Below are 17133 nucleotides of genomic sequence, written 5' to 3'. Positions count from 1 at the left end.
AACAACAGAGTGGGAAATACCAATAACCACTTCAAAAAATGACCTGTTTTACTAGGGTATCCAATATAAATTCTCCACTCTTGACTACCAATAATAATCAATATAGAAACAATGATATCTCATTGTTATATAAATTAAAATTGAAATGACCAAACAATCTGAAATTTAGAAGAAGCATTTCCAAGTAATCCACACCTAGTGATAAGCCAAGGACAGTGTGATTTTTTTCAAGAAAAAGTAAATGCCCTGCCTTTTCTTGACTGGTAAGACACTCTTCAAGCGCAAGCAGCCTATTGATGCAAAGTACAGAATACTAAATCAAAAGCACCTAAAAAGTATATTTTTACCCATCTAGTCCTAAATAAGATATTAACTTTTCCAAACTAAAAAAAGGTACATAATCACAGATATTAAACAGCAGTATTGGAAAATTAGTTTACTTTCATTATGTACACATACAGGGTAATCTTCAATGTTTGTTTTAAAATGCCAAAGAACTTGTGTGAACCTTAGATTTTAGAAACTTCTTTCTTAATGCAGATGTTTAAATAGATGGGTGTGTACAACAAAACTTCTACATCAAATTGTAACCATGTAACATTTCAGAAAGTTTGCTACTAATGTTTGATGTTTAGTTTTATTAAAAGTATATACACTGTAAAGCTATGTTTGCTATTAGCATCAGGCACACAGGTCAAAGTTGCTTAGAGTATGTTGAACCTATGTAAATGTGGGAGTAATTCACTTCTATTGTCAACATCAAAATTTCTAATTGTTATTGTTTCATATTGTATAATATAACTTAGTCACTGCTCAATTTGTGTAAAAAATTCAGCATTTTTCTGAAGTGTAAATATGGATTGGTGCCAATAAATGTATATGGCTTAGCCATTGCTACAAGAAATGTATTAACCAAAAACTACTACGCTAGATCACACATTAAGTTTGTCAATGCATGATCAGGTGTTTACAAGCTGGATTATAGTTTTGTGTTGTACATTTCACTGTCTGTGATTCAGGGCTTCCAGCTCAAAAGTAAAAGACGATATACAAAAGAAAAGACATGTGGTATATGAATACTTAGTATTAGTACCACATAAATGTACCTACATATGTTTTAATGATCACCATTGTACCTATTAGATTGTCTGTGCCACATCTAAATACACCACTTGTACAATTTATTTAGTTGTAATATATTTATTTGTATTTTTACTATGTAGTAAAATATACTGAACTGTTCAATGTAGTTGTGATTATCTTCAAGCAGAATATGTGGATTAAATGAAACTGCCACAACCCTGACAGTTGTAATATAAAATAATCAAAATCCAATGCTACCCCTTACCCCCACATCCCCTAAATGTGTCTTCATGGAGCGGTGCTATATGCACGTGGAACTTTACCTTTTATAATAAACAAAAGGCAACTAACATCTGCAAGTTACTCATCAGTTTTCTCGGAAAGCATAATTTTGCTAAAATTCCTAGGTTTCTCCATAAGACTCAGTATTTTTAATGCATGCCATTTCAATTTTACAATCTGTGACAAGTGTGTTTGTTTACTGTGATGGCTGTAAATACACGATTTGGCATAGTGACAAAAAATGCAACAGAAATTATATCTTCCGTAAAATATTTCTTAGACAAACAGAAGCAATGTACTAAAATTCAAAATAGCGTTGTTAAAAATGACACAATTGTGTTTTGCTAGATGATTATATATCTATGATTACAATCAAATGTACAGATATCTTTTGGTGATTTTGAACTATAAGTCCAAATGCTTTAGCATGTTACTGTGCATCCACCATAATGAGCAGTAGATAGTAATGTGTGCGTCTGGCATATTTTACTTGTAGCAGCCTGAGGTGGAAACAATATGTGCTCAGATTGATAAGTACAAACAATGCTGTTCAGAATCTTTGAGGAAGATAAAATGAATGGACCAAATTGCATTCTGTGATCAAGCAAGTATCAAACCAAGGTATTGAAATTTATCTTGGTACACATTAGATCAAAGTTTCTGAACAGATATAAAATTCAGTTTGTTATAAAACATGTTGTTTGTTTGTCTCCTGTTCTCTTGCAGCATCATAATCCTTCACACATTCGAGAAGAAATAATAATAATATAACGACATCAAACATTTGAACTTAAAATTTTAATTGTGCCCATTCACAGTGTGTGCGAGCAACACCCTTTTTATTGTTAAGTGTGAGGCAATCAAAATCCTTTGGTAAAATGCTGAACATCTACTGGAGTCTCTCTGCTAAGCACCAGATCTAATTCAAAGTAATTGGTTGATTTGTTTTAACCTTTAGCAGATGTAGGCTAGTGCGCGGTTAAGTATTATGACTGGTTTATATGTGGCCAGCACATGAGACAGCAACTGAAACAACTTGCTTGACTCACCCCATTTTGAGTGGTTGTCAGTTATTTTCTAAATTAATTGAATGAAATTCTACAATTCCCATAAGCCTCCAAATTAAAATTGTTAGATATATGAACTCTATTTTTAAGCTTTAATTTATTTCAACTCGGACGTACATCCCCATTTCATTTACTTATTTATCTGATGTGTTTTCCAGTCACACTCGTATCCTTTACAGATCCACACATTTTATGATGCAGATTCAGTCTCCTCCAATTCATAACAGATGCCAACACTTGTCATCCAGTCTACTCTACTGTTGCAATGCTGTTTCCATTGGCTAAGTGGGCAGTAGATGCTGCAACAATAACAACAAAAAATGGGGAGGAAGACACTTGACTGTACTTAACCAAGTGGCTGTTCTCTTTGGACATCAACTCAATTATTGCAACTACATTTAGTCTAACTGTCCATGAGCTTTAGTAAAGAAGCAGGTACCAATAAAAGTTGTCCCGCACCATGGCCATGCAGTATAAGGTGTCGGGCTTTGGGCTCCGGCTATGGAACATTCGTCGATTCAAGACTGTTGGGGGAAGAGTAAACTTTTCCTGAGATTTCGGCCTGTGTATGGGACCAGTGGCCACCTATCATCGTGAGAAAATTGGGGAGCTAACGAATGAGTAGCGTAACCCGGTTATGGAAACCTACAACAACAATGGGGGTTGTCATGCGGAAAAAATCACCCCATAACTGGTTGGATGAGGCCAGCAGCCCGGCATCTAGGTAGGCCCTGGCCCTCACAGCCTGTTACACCATGGGTTATCAACAATAAAAAATTGTGCCATACAATTTTAACAGAAAAAATGTGACTGAACAAGACTACAATACAATAATGTAAGTTCTACTGCATATCATCATTGTGATTAGTCAAAAGTGGCAGAAAAGCAATTCCTCATAAGTGTGTTTTTTGCAAACAATAACATTACTCTCATTCCTCTCCCTTCCTCCCTCACTGCAGTATTATCCAGAGTTGGCTTTAGCTAATATTTATTTGTTCCAAATTCAAATTCCTCCCTTAAAAGAAAATTCTACATGCAATCCAAAAAAAAAAAAAGGAAATCAAACAAGAGTTGCCAGGTAGAAAAAAAATGTACCATAGTGTGTGAACAGTCGAGAGGATTAAATGCATGGCTCCTCACATACATGTTTGTCAGTATGATCAGGTCACATACAAATTCCACAAACATGCATATTATACAATCTTCTCATCTATTTAGACACTACCTAGCATCATATGACGATGGAATATAAATAGAAAGAAGCTGCTGATGCATAACTATAGGGAAAGTGCTGTAATTGGTTTCTGATGAGCCAGTTTTTTCAGCATGAGGAAGCATGGCAGTCCCCAGAATTTCATAAGGGTCGCCATGTCTAGTTGTATGATATTGGTAACATTATGCACACTGCCACAGCCTTCAGCATCTAATCATAACCTCCTCCATCCCACCCCAGGCCTGGATTGGTTCTCTGAAAAGAGCAACTGTTGTCCCAGGCTCAGTAAAACAGAGAGAATGCTATATTCCAGTTTTCATGGCCATAAGGTTAAAAATCACAGGTGCAGTTTGTTTTCAGTTTGAACCACCAAACCCACCTTTGTCAACATATCCTTATTTGCAATTTCAGCAAATTATTTTGCTAACTGATATTGGAACAATACAGAAATTCAGTAACTTCTATTATAATTGGAATGTGTCAATTAAGTCTGCACAACATGTACATCTGTAACTGTTCTTCAAATGTGGTTAAAATAAACAGTAATGTCTGCCATTATCTATTTCTATAGTGGAACCATGGGGAAAAGAAAGAGCTTGCACAGAATCTCATTGCGCTCGTGGGTGTGGGGGAAATGAGCCTCTAGCACAGTCCGAGTCAATGTTGCCAGGGTTATTGATTTCTCGGGAGATGTCCTTAATAAACTGTTGCTATGGAACCACCAAGAGCCTGCTCAAAAATGCATTTCCTGCCCATCTTTTTGGCATGGAGGGGATAAGTAGAGTGGAACACGTGTATCTCCACTCAACCATGAAAAGTGCTGTTTGAACTCTGAAATTCTGCCAAACGCTACTCAATTGTGCTAGGACATTATTATTATTATTTTATTACCATTATTGCATTACTATTTTTAGATGGTCACACCCCAAAATCTATTTCTATTTTCATTATTTTACATCACTTTTGTGCTTCTATGGGTAAGTATGCCGATAAGGATTAATGAAGAACTGATGAAATGGCACAAACACAATGACACGTCCATGCCTTATTAGTAGAGGCACATATTTTTGGTAAATAAAAAAGCAAAATTTCGGTACAAAAACTGAGTCAATTTCGGATTCAAAAGCGGTAAATAAAATAAAATATCGGTGTTATAGCGGTGAAAAAATGGATGAAAAGTGGTATATAAAAAGACATATTGGTTTTAAAATTGTGAATATAATCCTAAATTTGATTTAAAAACTACACTTATTCCACAGAATTAACATATCACTTCTAATAGCACATTTATGTAGTTATCAGAGTATTAAGTTTATTTCTGTATAAAGGAGTCCATTTTTGCTTCTCCAATATTAACAGCAGAATTAATCAATTTTCCGGGAATTGCATAACTCTCAGGATAATTCAGACCTCGGAAAGTGTCGCGTCGGTGAATAAACCCTGAATTTCGTGTTTAAGAGTTAATTTCGCTTTATTTCGTGACAAAATATGGTCACAAAATGCACCTCACACCATTCAAAGACATGAAAAATTAACACTACAATGTGTTTTTTCAAATTTAGTTTCTTTGTCAAAAACGAAATATGCATGCCCCTACTTATTAGGTAGAACAGGACTTCGCAGCATGGGCAATATATTATACATTTCATGTTAATAACAAGAAATTTGCTGAGAACAAACTGGGATAGTTCGATTACAAAGGAAATAATGCATCCCCTTCCCCGTAGTTGCTTGGAACTTTCATCAGCTTGAAAATACTTAATATTCTGTAAAAGTATATAGGGGCATAGACATCCAGGTCGCCTCCCCCACCCCTTCTCGGTAAATGAATGTTAACCTAAAAGTATATTTTTTTATTCAAGACATATAAGTTGATTTCAGTGAGTAATTTACATCAATTATTATAATGGGGATGCACGAACATGATAATTTCAAACTCAAGTGGTGTTTTTTGAGGGCAATACTATTACAGGGTAACATGTCTTGTTTACCCCCATTTCTTGCCCTTTCCTGGAAAAAATCTGCGGATGTCCAAGATTTGGGGGGATTTTTTCCCCCTTACCCCCCAGTGCGAATGCCCACAGATGTAAGGTTCGAAGTTCATCTACTCACCAATTTAACAGATTGAGTTCGTCACTGTTATTGCATGAGCTATTTTGTCTATATTTTACAAAGTAAAGAACTGATATGATGTAAGTAGATGGTTGTGTTAGAATAAAAACCATCTCAGAGGAACTATTTTCTGCACATACGAGGTTTGTCCAGAAAGAAACCAAACTTTCCAATTTGCCCAACAATGAAACAACCCACGTTTGTTAACTTACTAGTGCCGCGTTGAGGGATCCTTTAGAAGTATTATGCCATTGAGTTTACCAGAATACATTGTTTACTTTTCATACTGTGAGCTGTTAAGTGAATGGTGGCACATAGTGGTTCGGATCCCACTTTAAATGGTCCAGTCCCTATTAGCCTTACTGTTCACAAAGTGGACTTAAAACACCAAATCAACCAACCAACCATTAAGTGAAGTTGTGTTGCATGACTGCGGTGATTTTCTGGCACACAGAAAATGAAGATATTTGAAGAGCAATGCGTGTGCATCAAATTTTGTTTCAAATTGGGCAAGACATTTAAAGAAACACTTAAAATGTTACAAGAAGCATATGGGGAAGAGTGTATGAGCCGGACACAGAGTTATGAGTGGTATCAGCAGTTCAAAACAGGCAGAACATCCATTGCAGACGATGCAAAACCTGGACGGCCATCAACGTCCTGTGATGACGTACATGTTGAGCAAGTGCATGCTGTGGTGCGGGAAGATCATCGGTTGACCGTCCATGAAATCGCAGAAGACGTGGGAACAAGCAAATCATGTCATAAGATTTCGGTCGAAAAACTCAACATGCATAGGGTTGCTGAGAAATTTGTTCCACAGTTGCTTACAGACAAACAAAAAGAAACCTGCCTTGACATCAGTAAGGATCTTTTGGACCAAGCAAATGAGGACGATAGCTTCCTGAAGAACATCATAACGGGCGATGAGACATGGGTCTATGGCTATGACGTCAAAACCAAAGCACAATCATCACAGTGGGTGAGCAAATCATCGCCAAGACCGAAAAAGGCACACCAAAGTCGCTCCAATGTCAAAATGATGCTCCTTGTGTTTTTTGATTATCAAGGTATTGTGCATTATGAGTACATGGTCAAAACATCAACAAAGAGTTTGATTTGGATGTGATGCATGATTTGAGGGAGGCTGTCAGGAAGAAGAGGCCTGCAGGGTGGGCAAATTGAACATGGATGATGCTCCATCATGACAATGCACCCGTGCATTCAGCACTCCTTATTCAAGAGTTTCTCGCCAAGCACAGCACTTCTGTTGTACCCCACCCTCCATATTCACCTGATTCGGCCCCTGCGGACTCCTTTTTTTTTTTCCCCCAGGTTGAAATCCACCCTGAAAGGATGCCAATTCCAGTCCATTGACGAGATTAAGGAAAATTTGATCCGCAAGCTGCAGGTTATTCCCCAAAATGTGTGCAAAATAAATAAATTTATTTTGAAAAAGTTTGGTTTCTTTTTGGACAAACCTTAGACATTTGGGTCTCAACGTGTGACTGTTGCAACAAAGTTAACCTGCCTCGCCTCAGAGTTTAGAGCATCCTAAAACTTGTAAAATAATTGTTTTTTCTAAGTTCATGATGCTAGTTATTTTCGTATGATTCATTATTTTTGTTATGACTTTGCAAATGCTGTCAATAATTTGTATGGCTCTTCAAGAATTACAAAAAACACATTTGAAACAATATACCCAACATACATAAGCAACATAGAAATCAAGGACAAAAACTGGAGATGTACATAGGCTCCCAAATAAATCACAAAATTCAAAATGTAAAATAAAAATTATGTACTCACCTCTCTCATGCCGTGAGCATGAAGAATTGCACCAAGGAGCTTGGTTTCGGCTTGGATTGTCTTGTACGTCATGTGAAGGATATATCCTGGGGAACTGGGAGGTCGTTCAGATAATGCACTGCATCGAAACACCATCACTGCACCTTTACCACCAAGCGTACCTCCAGCAAGCCACTTGTTGGGATCATCGCTTTGCAATTCTCCTTGTCTTTCAGGACTACTTTTCAAATTAATAAAAAAAGAAAATACAATTAATTAATAACAAATTTTGATAAAATTAGCATTCTAAAACAGCCTAACAAAATTATTTAAAAATAAACTATAGCTACTTGCCAGAAAATGACACATTGAAAAAAAAGTTGAAAGTCATTGTAAAAGCAGATAGACAAATCCAAATTTGGAACTGGGCATTTTGGTTTACAGAAGGTGGCCACCAAAACTAAAATAAAACAAATTACTAATTTCATAGACTGGGTACTGTTTTGACTATATTAATTCTAAACCACCATTGACATTTCTTGACGACATTTTCATTAGTAATATAATTAAGCCTTGTTTCCATATTAAAAACACTAAGTTGCTGACCAAAGCAGATTTATTAAGAAATAAAAACACTTAACAAGTAATATTTCAACCCTGTATCAGGGTCTTCCTCAGTCAAAGAACTAAACTAAAATGACGAAATACAGATACAGAAAGATTACATACACATAGCAGGGTGACTAACCACACAAAAACTCCTCATCTTGGACGATTTCTCCAAAGGAAATAAATACACATGGCCTCTTGACTTGACTAATGGGTCTACCACACTGACAGGTGATTGACAGGTCAATATTAGCCATAGTCTGGAACTACCTGTTTATCATTCCCCCACCCCTCCTGCCTTTTTGGATATGGATGAATACCTGCTCCCCTGGACTACTTCTCTTCTCTTTCTTTCTTGTTCATTCTTCTACTTTTTCCTTCCTTCCTTCTTCTCATCCTTTCAACTTTCTCTAACACATTCATCCATTCCTTGTTTATCTTGAGTCCGCCATTCCAATTCATGATGTCTTCTCCTTTCTTCTCTATTTCTTTGGCCTCCTTCCATTTTCTCACTAGTTCTCTCTTCTCTTTTCCTATTCGCCTAGCCAAATCCCATTCTACTTCATGTCCCGTTTCTTTAGTGTGTTTGAATATGGCATTCCTGTCTCTCTTCAATCTCACATCATCCATATGTTGCTTTAACCTGTCTTTCGGCCTCTTCTTAGTTTCCCCTACATATACACAATCACATCCTCTGCACTTCACCTCGTAGATAACCCCTTCCCCTTCTTCCTCTCTCTTTTCTTCTTTCTTCTTGCTGGCTATACTTAAAACAGTGCATCCTCCCTTCCTGCAAGTTCTTAACACCCACTTTCCTCAGCACTTTGCATATCTTCTCTGTGGCCTCTCCCATACTTCTTATACCAAACCATCTCTCTTTTTCTTCCTTCTCTTCCGGTCCTCTCTCTTTTAGTTCTTTCCTTCTTCTGTTGATGTGGTGTCTGTCTTTCATAGCCATTCTCTTCAAGAGGCGATGTGTATTTATTTCCTTTGGAGAAATCATCCAACATAAGGACTGTCACGATGATTTGTTTTTGTGTGGTTAGTCACCCTGCTATGTGTATGTAATCTTTCTGTATCTGTATTTCATCATTTAGTTTAGTTCTTAGTCTGTGGAAGACTCTAATACACGGTTGAAACGTTACTTGTTAAGTGTTTTTATATCTTAATAAATCTGCTTTGGTCAGCAACTTAGTGCACTTTCATTAGTGGGCATATATGTTTCTCAGTGCATAAGTATGCACACACGTACATACATCTGACACTATCTAAGTTGCAAAGTTTCTGGATCATTACACATATGGCATGTGCAAATTGCCAATCAACTCTTATATACTTCCTGTGAAGTAAATTCAAAAGTTCAAATTCTCCAAGTAGCTACCAATATAAGTATATTAAAAGTAGAGCTGAAATGACACTAGTGCATCAAAATTAGCCATTGTTTCGAAATTATCACCAATACCTGCCGTTACAGTTTCCAGAAAATGAATGTACACAAAACCTTCAATCTGATTTCACCAATATCTGCTATTACAGTTTCCAGAGAATAAATGTACACAAAACCTTCAATCTGATGAAGTCCACAGCAAACTGTCTGATGGTGTGATGACCATGCACACTTTATTGTGATATTAAAACCTGTAGAGTTCATCTTAGCAATTTCCAACACACTATGTACATTTTTCTCAATTATGACCAAACATGCATAATGCTAATTGAACTCTAAGTATGAAATATGGAAGCTGACCAGCACTTCCTGGAGTGCATTTATCCATTAAATTAAGCAAAGTGATTACATTTTTCCTTAATCCTGTGGCATAGGGTCTGAGGAATATGATTCAAAAAGAAAAAAAGTGTCTTTTTGTATTACAGTTGCTACATAATAAATTTTGGCATACTTTAGAACAAAGTTCTTTTAGATTGATAAATTGATAGTGTAACCTCGATTTTTATTTTTCAGGAGACTAAGCTGAAAAAAATTAAAATGCAGGAAAATGTAAAATTGAGTAAAATTTTATAACATTTTTCTATGTTTGAACCAACAAGATTGAATGTATAATGCAGGAAAAAGCAAAATCGGGGTCCAACTGTATTTTACATCACATGCCTTCGACCACCTTTTCTTAAAACATTTACCTAAAAGTATATCCTTCTGATGTAGTATATCGGTATATAAATTTTAAATTTATTTAATGTCAAAATATGTAAGTAAGTATCGGCAGGAATCAGTAATTGAACTGGCAGAATTGTAATAGTAGTATCAACTCAGCTTCAATTATAAGCATTCCCAAATATAACAAGTTCTCGAAAAGAGAGATGACCAAATAAGAATTTGTATTTCAAAATATGCAGCATCCACTTCCTATCAAATTTCATACACAGCATTCAATAGAATTCTACTGCAAGTCTTCTCTGTTCGGTTCTCATGACCTGCTGCATGTCATGCATGCTGCAAACTATCTTAGAATGAACAGCATGATCTCATGCAGAACCTCTGTGATCTTTCCTAAAGCTGGTAAAAGTTATGAAACTGATCATGCCTGACATGCAACTTATTATGAAAATTGCCTGTAGATTCAATCTAATTAAATTCAAATAGCTCATTGCTTGACAATCTAGTTCTGAACTACAAAGGCTGTGCATCTTTTCAAAGCGGTGGTTGAGCTAGCAGTGAATTTTACAGCATTGTTAATCATTTTCACAGCTGAGTTATGATTAACACTGTGGAGAAGGAAAAGAGAGCTTGAATCTTTTATATGTGGGGAAAAAAAGAAGGTCCAACTGGCGCTACAGTGGATTCTAAACCATTAAAAAAATATAGGCCCCCACTAGGAATTGAACCTCTGGCTTCAATCATGTGTTCCCAGGCCCATAGCTAGAATTGATCTCCACAGGGTAGCTCACGGGTTATTGGGGAAGGCTTGTAAACCTAGTTCATTCTTCAAAAGTTTAAGAGAATTAAATGATGGTAATTTATATGTGTGTGCGTGCATCTAGCGGGGAGTGGTTATTAGGTTAATATAAAATTTAGATACATCATACAAATACTAAAGGTTTTTCTATATCTTCTAAAATACCCCTTGAAATAATAATTGACTGCTACTGACATCATCCCTTACACTCCATACTACTTTTGATGATACAGATATTTATATTATACAAGAAAAGATGCACAATATTCAATTTATGTACAATCTACCGTACATTCCACCCCAGGCCAAAGAAATAAAACTCCCCTTCGTTCCAAAAACTTGGGAGCTGTTAACCTTTGATGCAAATGTGAAAGGAAAGTGGATGATGAGGTCTAGTCACAGATTTCTGTCTAAACAGGAGGCTGCAACAGGGACAGCGAAGGTATAGATAAAGAAGCTTCCCGATGAAAGAACTTTCTAAAGTCTAGATAATCTTCTAAATACTTTCCGCTACTTACACTTCGGCTCATAAACAAGATCAATAAATATAATAGCTGCTGTTCATGTTCTGAGAATTTATCCTTCCCCAAGTTATGAGTAAAATAATATCGGCTGTATACATTTTTTACTCTTCACTGCTAACAAATTATTCAAAATAGTTTTACTTGATATCAAGGGGGCTGACGGCAGTGCTAGTGGGGGGGCTGGCTACTGGCCTCTGTGTTCCACACCATGAAATGGGAAGAGAATCTTTGTGACAATGTCGCCAACACCATGGGTGCCTGAGGACTAGGAAATGTGCTGGAGCAAGGGAACTGGCATTAGGAAATTCATTAGCAGAAAGGTTCATGTGGAAATCTACTGAATAGTGGTCAAACCCTCTTGTTAATTTTTCATCCCTGTTTGCTGGAAGAGAGGGGTAAGTGGAAGAAGAAATATCCTACAGTCCTTGTTGTTGCCTGTGTTGTGATACCCTGACTGGTAGTTCTGCCCCACTTTCAATGCGGTCAGTGAAATGTATAGAATTTGGGACATCCTGTGGTGTTCAGTTTGGTGATAGCATGCTCTTTCTCCAATCATATGGCAGAAGACTCTATTGCTTTCCTAGTAGGAGTTCTGTACAAGCACCCAGAAAGGTTACAAGTCATGCAGCACCCACTATACAAGTGCTGATAATTATTGCAGATTTCAATAAATTAATATTAATGAACATAAATTAAAATATTTTTATTTGTCAAACAATCAATATCTAAGTGTAATAATAATGATAATTCATTGTTATTGTGCATTACTAATATGCTGCTAGGCTTATTATCCTCTTTAATTTTATTAGAATTTTGTTCTACTTCTTTGAATTAGTTGCATCAATTCAGGTAGATGGCATGACTAGTCTTAAGTTTGCCAATGCAACAAGAAGTTGCACTTTTCATGCCTTAGAAATAAAAAATACAAAATACTAAAGATGTGGAAATTATGAACAATGAAATGTTGGTTTTGTGTCTTGGAAAAGAATGGCAAAGACCCAGGTTTAGTTCCTGACCAAACTACAATTTTAATAAATTTGCATGTTCTTTGTGTGCCATAAGATACTTCCATTTCAAATACAACTTCTTTCCCATTGTGACTGCTAATAACATGAAAATTGAAATAAATGTTGGCACACGTTTCCATACAGCTGGCAGTCGGTGGGTAGGCCTTGGCCCTCACAGGGAATGTTGCACCAAGAGTTGGAAAAAAATACAAAAGGTATTTGTCCCATTAATTTTTAATACTATGTATTGCCAACTGACTATACAGAAACATATAGAATCTAAATGATATAACATGCCACGCATATTTCTTTCAGAAAATTGTGTGAAATGAACAACTATGGTCTACAAGCAATTGAACTAAAAGCTTGTCTTTCATGAATTAACATTTCATAACTCTCACTGAGAGATAGTCTACTCTGAAATGTGGCTAGTGTATTAACCATTTAGTTCCATTTGTGCTCGCATACACTACATAATGGGAAATTCTATGCAATTTTACATTAATTTGAGGGAAATAATTTGTTTCATTTTCTCAGCCCTTGTGCTCTAGCAATCAACAAGGACTGATGGGTGGATAGCCCTCTGTCTCAACAGGTACCAGTTTATATTGTTGCATAATTTCAGTTGCTCTAGTCTGTAGTATGAATAGTGTTGGGTGGGAAGAATAGAGGCAGCAAACATCATTCCATTCACAGGATTGGAAACAACTACTTAAACTAGCCTTAATATACTATTAAATATTGTAAACATGCACACTGTTAGCACCACACGACACTCTTTTACATATACACACATAACCACAGTTTATCTTCAAGAGTAATATGTAACTTTTAACTCTCTCTAAATAGCATTGAATTCATCAATTGACAAAACTGAATATGTAAAAGAACAAAGGGTGCTATACAGAGGTTTTCTATAATTGAAAAGATGCAAAGCTTTAGTAGTTGTACAACTGTCAAATGTTCTGCAATTATAAAATGTCAAACTGCATATCCAAACTTGCTATATGCTGTTCTGTTTCTCATGCTGTTTTTGGATTCAGTAAGTTGCAAGTGTCTGAAGCAGATTGAAGGATTTAAAAAGGGGGAAGAAATTGATTAAGTACCACCAATAATGTTTTGATTACCTTACATATTAACAATTGAAATCAAATTATGAGTGCAGGTAAAAATAAATTCAACACTTGCACAGATGACAATTTGGATTAATTACACAATATGTGCTTTACTTATCCTTAGATTTATATTATCCAAGACCGTTTTCTAAAAACAGAAGTGTTCAACAACACATTTTAGATTACTAGGGATGTGGGTGTAAGACACTTACTTCCTGGTGTGCACCATATTTAGTCACCTCTGTCTCCTGGAATGTATCAACTTGCATAGGTGGTTTCCACAGGAAACAGAGGTGACAAAAGAACAGCAGCACTGTTGCTGGAGAATCAATCAATGAAATTATGGAATTTCACACCATAACAGCATAGGCCTGCATTTGGTTGGTTCATTGCATGGGACATATCATTTGATTTGTCACTTCTGTGACAATTCACCTTAAGGTACAGGAGCCAGGTACAGATTATTTAATATGTAACACACATTATCAGTACTTATGAAAAAATCAACAATATAAGTAGAACTCTGAGAGAACTACAATTCTTTATAAGTTTTATGCTTCAGGTGTGTTGTGCTTCTACCCTGACTTCAAGAGCTTGTAATATGTAGAAGATTGCTGAGAAGTCACAATAACTCAAATGACATAATTCGTGAATTATGAGAACCTTTCTACAAGTCCAAATAATGACAAAAATGGAAGTAAATGGACCACCGGATAAGACATCAATAGCTTTTACAAAAAAGGGAGCCGTGAAAAAAGCTCACAAAAATGAGACTGTCAAAAAAAGAAAACTAAGGAAGAATATATTGTAATCTGTTGGGACTCTGGACATGATGCTATGTGACAAGTCTGAAGAGAAAGAAAAACAGAGTATCTACAAAAACTACGAGATAATCAAACCCTTTTAAAGAAAACTGTGACAGATATGGCATCACAGAGCAAATGGTTTCAGCCCTTATCTCAGCCTAGACCAATGAGACCAATGCAGGAAGTACCCGTTTTTGATAAATTCAAGCTGAGCTGCGAGACAAATTGGAATAGGATCTCAGTGTAATGTTAAGCGTATGCACCCGGACTAAAATGCTTTCAACAATTGCAGACTGTGTATGGAACCAGGAAACAATACAAAAAAGGTAAAAAGTTTACAGAACAACATAGTTGTCTAGTGTAGAAGCTGGGTAGGCCTACCCTGGGCATGTCATGCCTGCTTCTTGGTGGGATAAAAGAAGAGACTAAAGCCATCTGGACACATCTGTCCAAATGAAAAGTACACAGATGTGACTGAACATATCTGAAAAACATACCAGTGTCATCAGCCATGTTGAAAAAGTGGAATACCTCTCCATGGAGTTGTGTGTCAGCTGCATCACATTGAACTCCACTGCATCATTTTCAAAGGGCCATGCCATTGTAAGGAACATAAGTTTAAAAGACTACAAAATATATTAAAAAACTTCTTACACCATGTCCCAGATCATTTCAGTTACACTAAACAAATAAACGGCATGATGAAATGCACTTTAAAAGTCTGTCCAAACTTTCAAATCCATCTCAGTCATCATCAGGGCTGGTCAAGAGGCAGAGAGGAAGATTATGTCTGTAATTCCAATGTCGGGCATCATCTTCCTCTCCACCTCTTAACTAGCCCTGATGATGACTAAGATGGAGTCGAAAGTTTGGACACTTTCAAAGTGTCTTTTATCATGCTGTTTTTTGTATGTTGTCTTTAACTAAAATATTCGAACGTATTAATGATTAGTTCAAGAGTAAAATTTTATTAATACAATAATCTGAATTACTATCCAAAGGGATAGGTACATTATAAATTGTTATTTCAGTACCATTTATTCCTAACAATTGCCCAATACAACCAGGGTGTTTTACTTATTTATTTATTGAAGATTGGGTCCTGGCTGGAAAAAAAAGTTCTGGCTACACTATTGTATGTAGAGTTTGTGCAAGGCAAGAATGAATTAAGGATATGATATAAATAATGCAAAATAAAATGACTAATTTATGGAAAACATTAGTTCACTGCAAATAAACTTAACCAAAGCAAATTTTGAGGGAGTAAAATTGTATGCTGTTTAATGTTCCTTTTCAACCTGTCAGGTGAATTGAAATTATGGCAATGAGAGAAATGGATCAAATATATAAGGGAACAAAATAAAACAGCCATACCTTATATTCAGACTTACACTTCCTGCTATGCTATGCTAACCACTGACGGCTGCAAAATTGTGATTAATCAATAAAGAGTAACTGAACAAGTACATTAGTCTACCTTCTGGAAAAAGCCACAAATATTTTTGGGACCAAAAAGGTTATTTTTTATGGTAACCAAAACATTCTTATTGGTGGCCTGTGGATCTCTATTCTAACACTGAATCAGGTTAAATAATGCCAGAAAGAAAAATCAAAAAATGATTAAGTGAAATACTAGCATTGAATAAATAAGTGCACTTAAATGTATATAAATATATACGTTTTTCATTCCACAAAGAAGAAAGTTCATAATTCAATGCTGAAATTTATATTATATCAAAACAATCACCTTAACTAAATGTACATCATGATAACAAAATTCTTCTTTCCTTACAACTAGTTTTACTATACAGTACATTAGGAATAAACAGGCATAAACAATCAGTGTCTTCTGAATATACACTATGCAGCTCCTGAAAAACATGTCTAAATGTGAACTCCCATACCAGTTGAACAAGCAAGAATATTAGTTGCAACGAACTACTGAAATAGATGCAATAGATTGGCAGAATAGGAGCAAGATAAGTGTGCATTGGGTGTAACCTTACCTATGATGGATACCAGGAAGGAGAGAACTGCTAGACACCTTAGCTCCCCCTCTGCGTGGGTAGACAAGAGGCAATGGTGGGAGAGGTAAGTCGTTGATAGGAATTCTAAAGGATAAGTTCAAAAGGTATGGTATCAGGTTTTTAATATCATAGAGGTTCATTCATAATCTATATTGAGGACATTACGAACTGTTATATAACACAGACTGCTAAAGATGGCAGCAAGTAAGCAACATTTTGTATCGGGACAGGTTGCTATTACCACCATTACCAGAGAAGTGGGCATTTTTGTTTCTAAATGTTACGTTTTAATTAATTATATGTATAACACTCATATAATGTCCCTATAATGTATGTAGTATATACATGTGCCAAAACCAATTTCCAATGCATGAATGTCAGTTGAAAATGGTATACTGGAACTGGTACACACACGGATTACAATATCCAATATCTTACTTCCAAAATTGTCATTACAGAGACATGTTGATACAGTTTTAGCAAGTTTAATGCAGTATTGTACTGTTCTCCTGAAAGAAAAAATAACATGTGTTTTTGAAGTTCTGTTTTCTGGTAAGGACTTCAAATCTCATAACTTTATCCCTCACA

At 35.9% G+C, this 17133-nt stretch overlaps 1 protein-coding gene across 2 annotated transcripts in view; it reads right to left on the bottom strand.

The window, feature by feature from the left end:
- The window catches only part of TTLL5 (Tubulin tyrosine ligase-like 5), a 335902-nt gene that overhangs the window by 209588 nt on the left and 109181 nt on the right, over nucleotides 1-17133 (bottom strand). For both annotated transcript variants that reach the window (XM_083118839.1, XM_083118841.1), the window contains 2 exons: nucleotides 16525-16629; nucleotides 7567-7786 (listed from right to left, as the gene is read on the bottom strand). In XM_083118839.1, the coding sequence (XP_082974965.1) occupies nucleotides 7567-7786; nucleotides 16525-16629 (325 nt within the window). The remainder of the gene's footprint in view (nucleotides 1-7566; nucleotides 7787-16524; nucleotides 16630-17133) is intronic.

The sequence above is a fragment of the Lepisma saccharinum genome, chromosome 3, assembly GCF_977018435.1.
Source record: "Lepisma saccharinum chromosome 3, izLepSacc3.1, whole genome shotgun sequence".
In the NCBI taxonomy this organism is placed as follows: Eukaryota; Metazoa; Arthropoda; class Insecta; order Zygentoma; family Lepismatidae; genus Lepisma; species Lepisma saccharinum.
The sequence above is the reverse complement of the archived record's forward strand: the minus strand, read 5'-3'. Positions and strand labels throughout refer to the sequence as shown.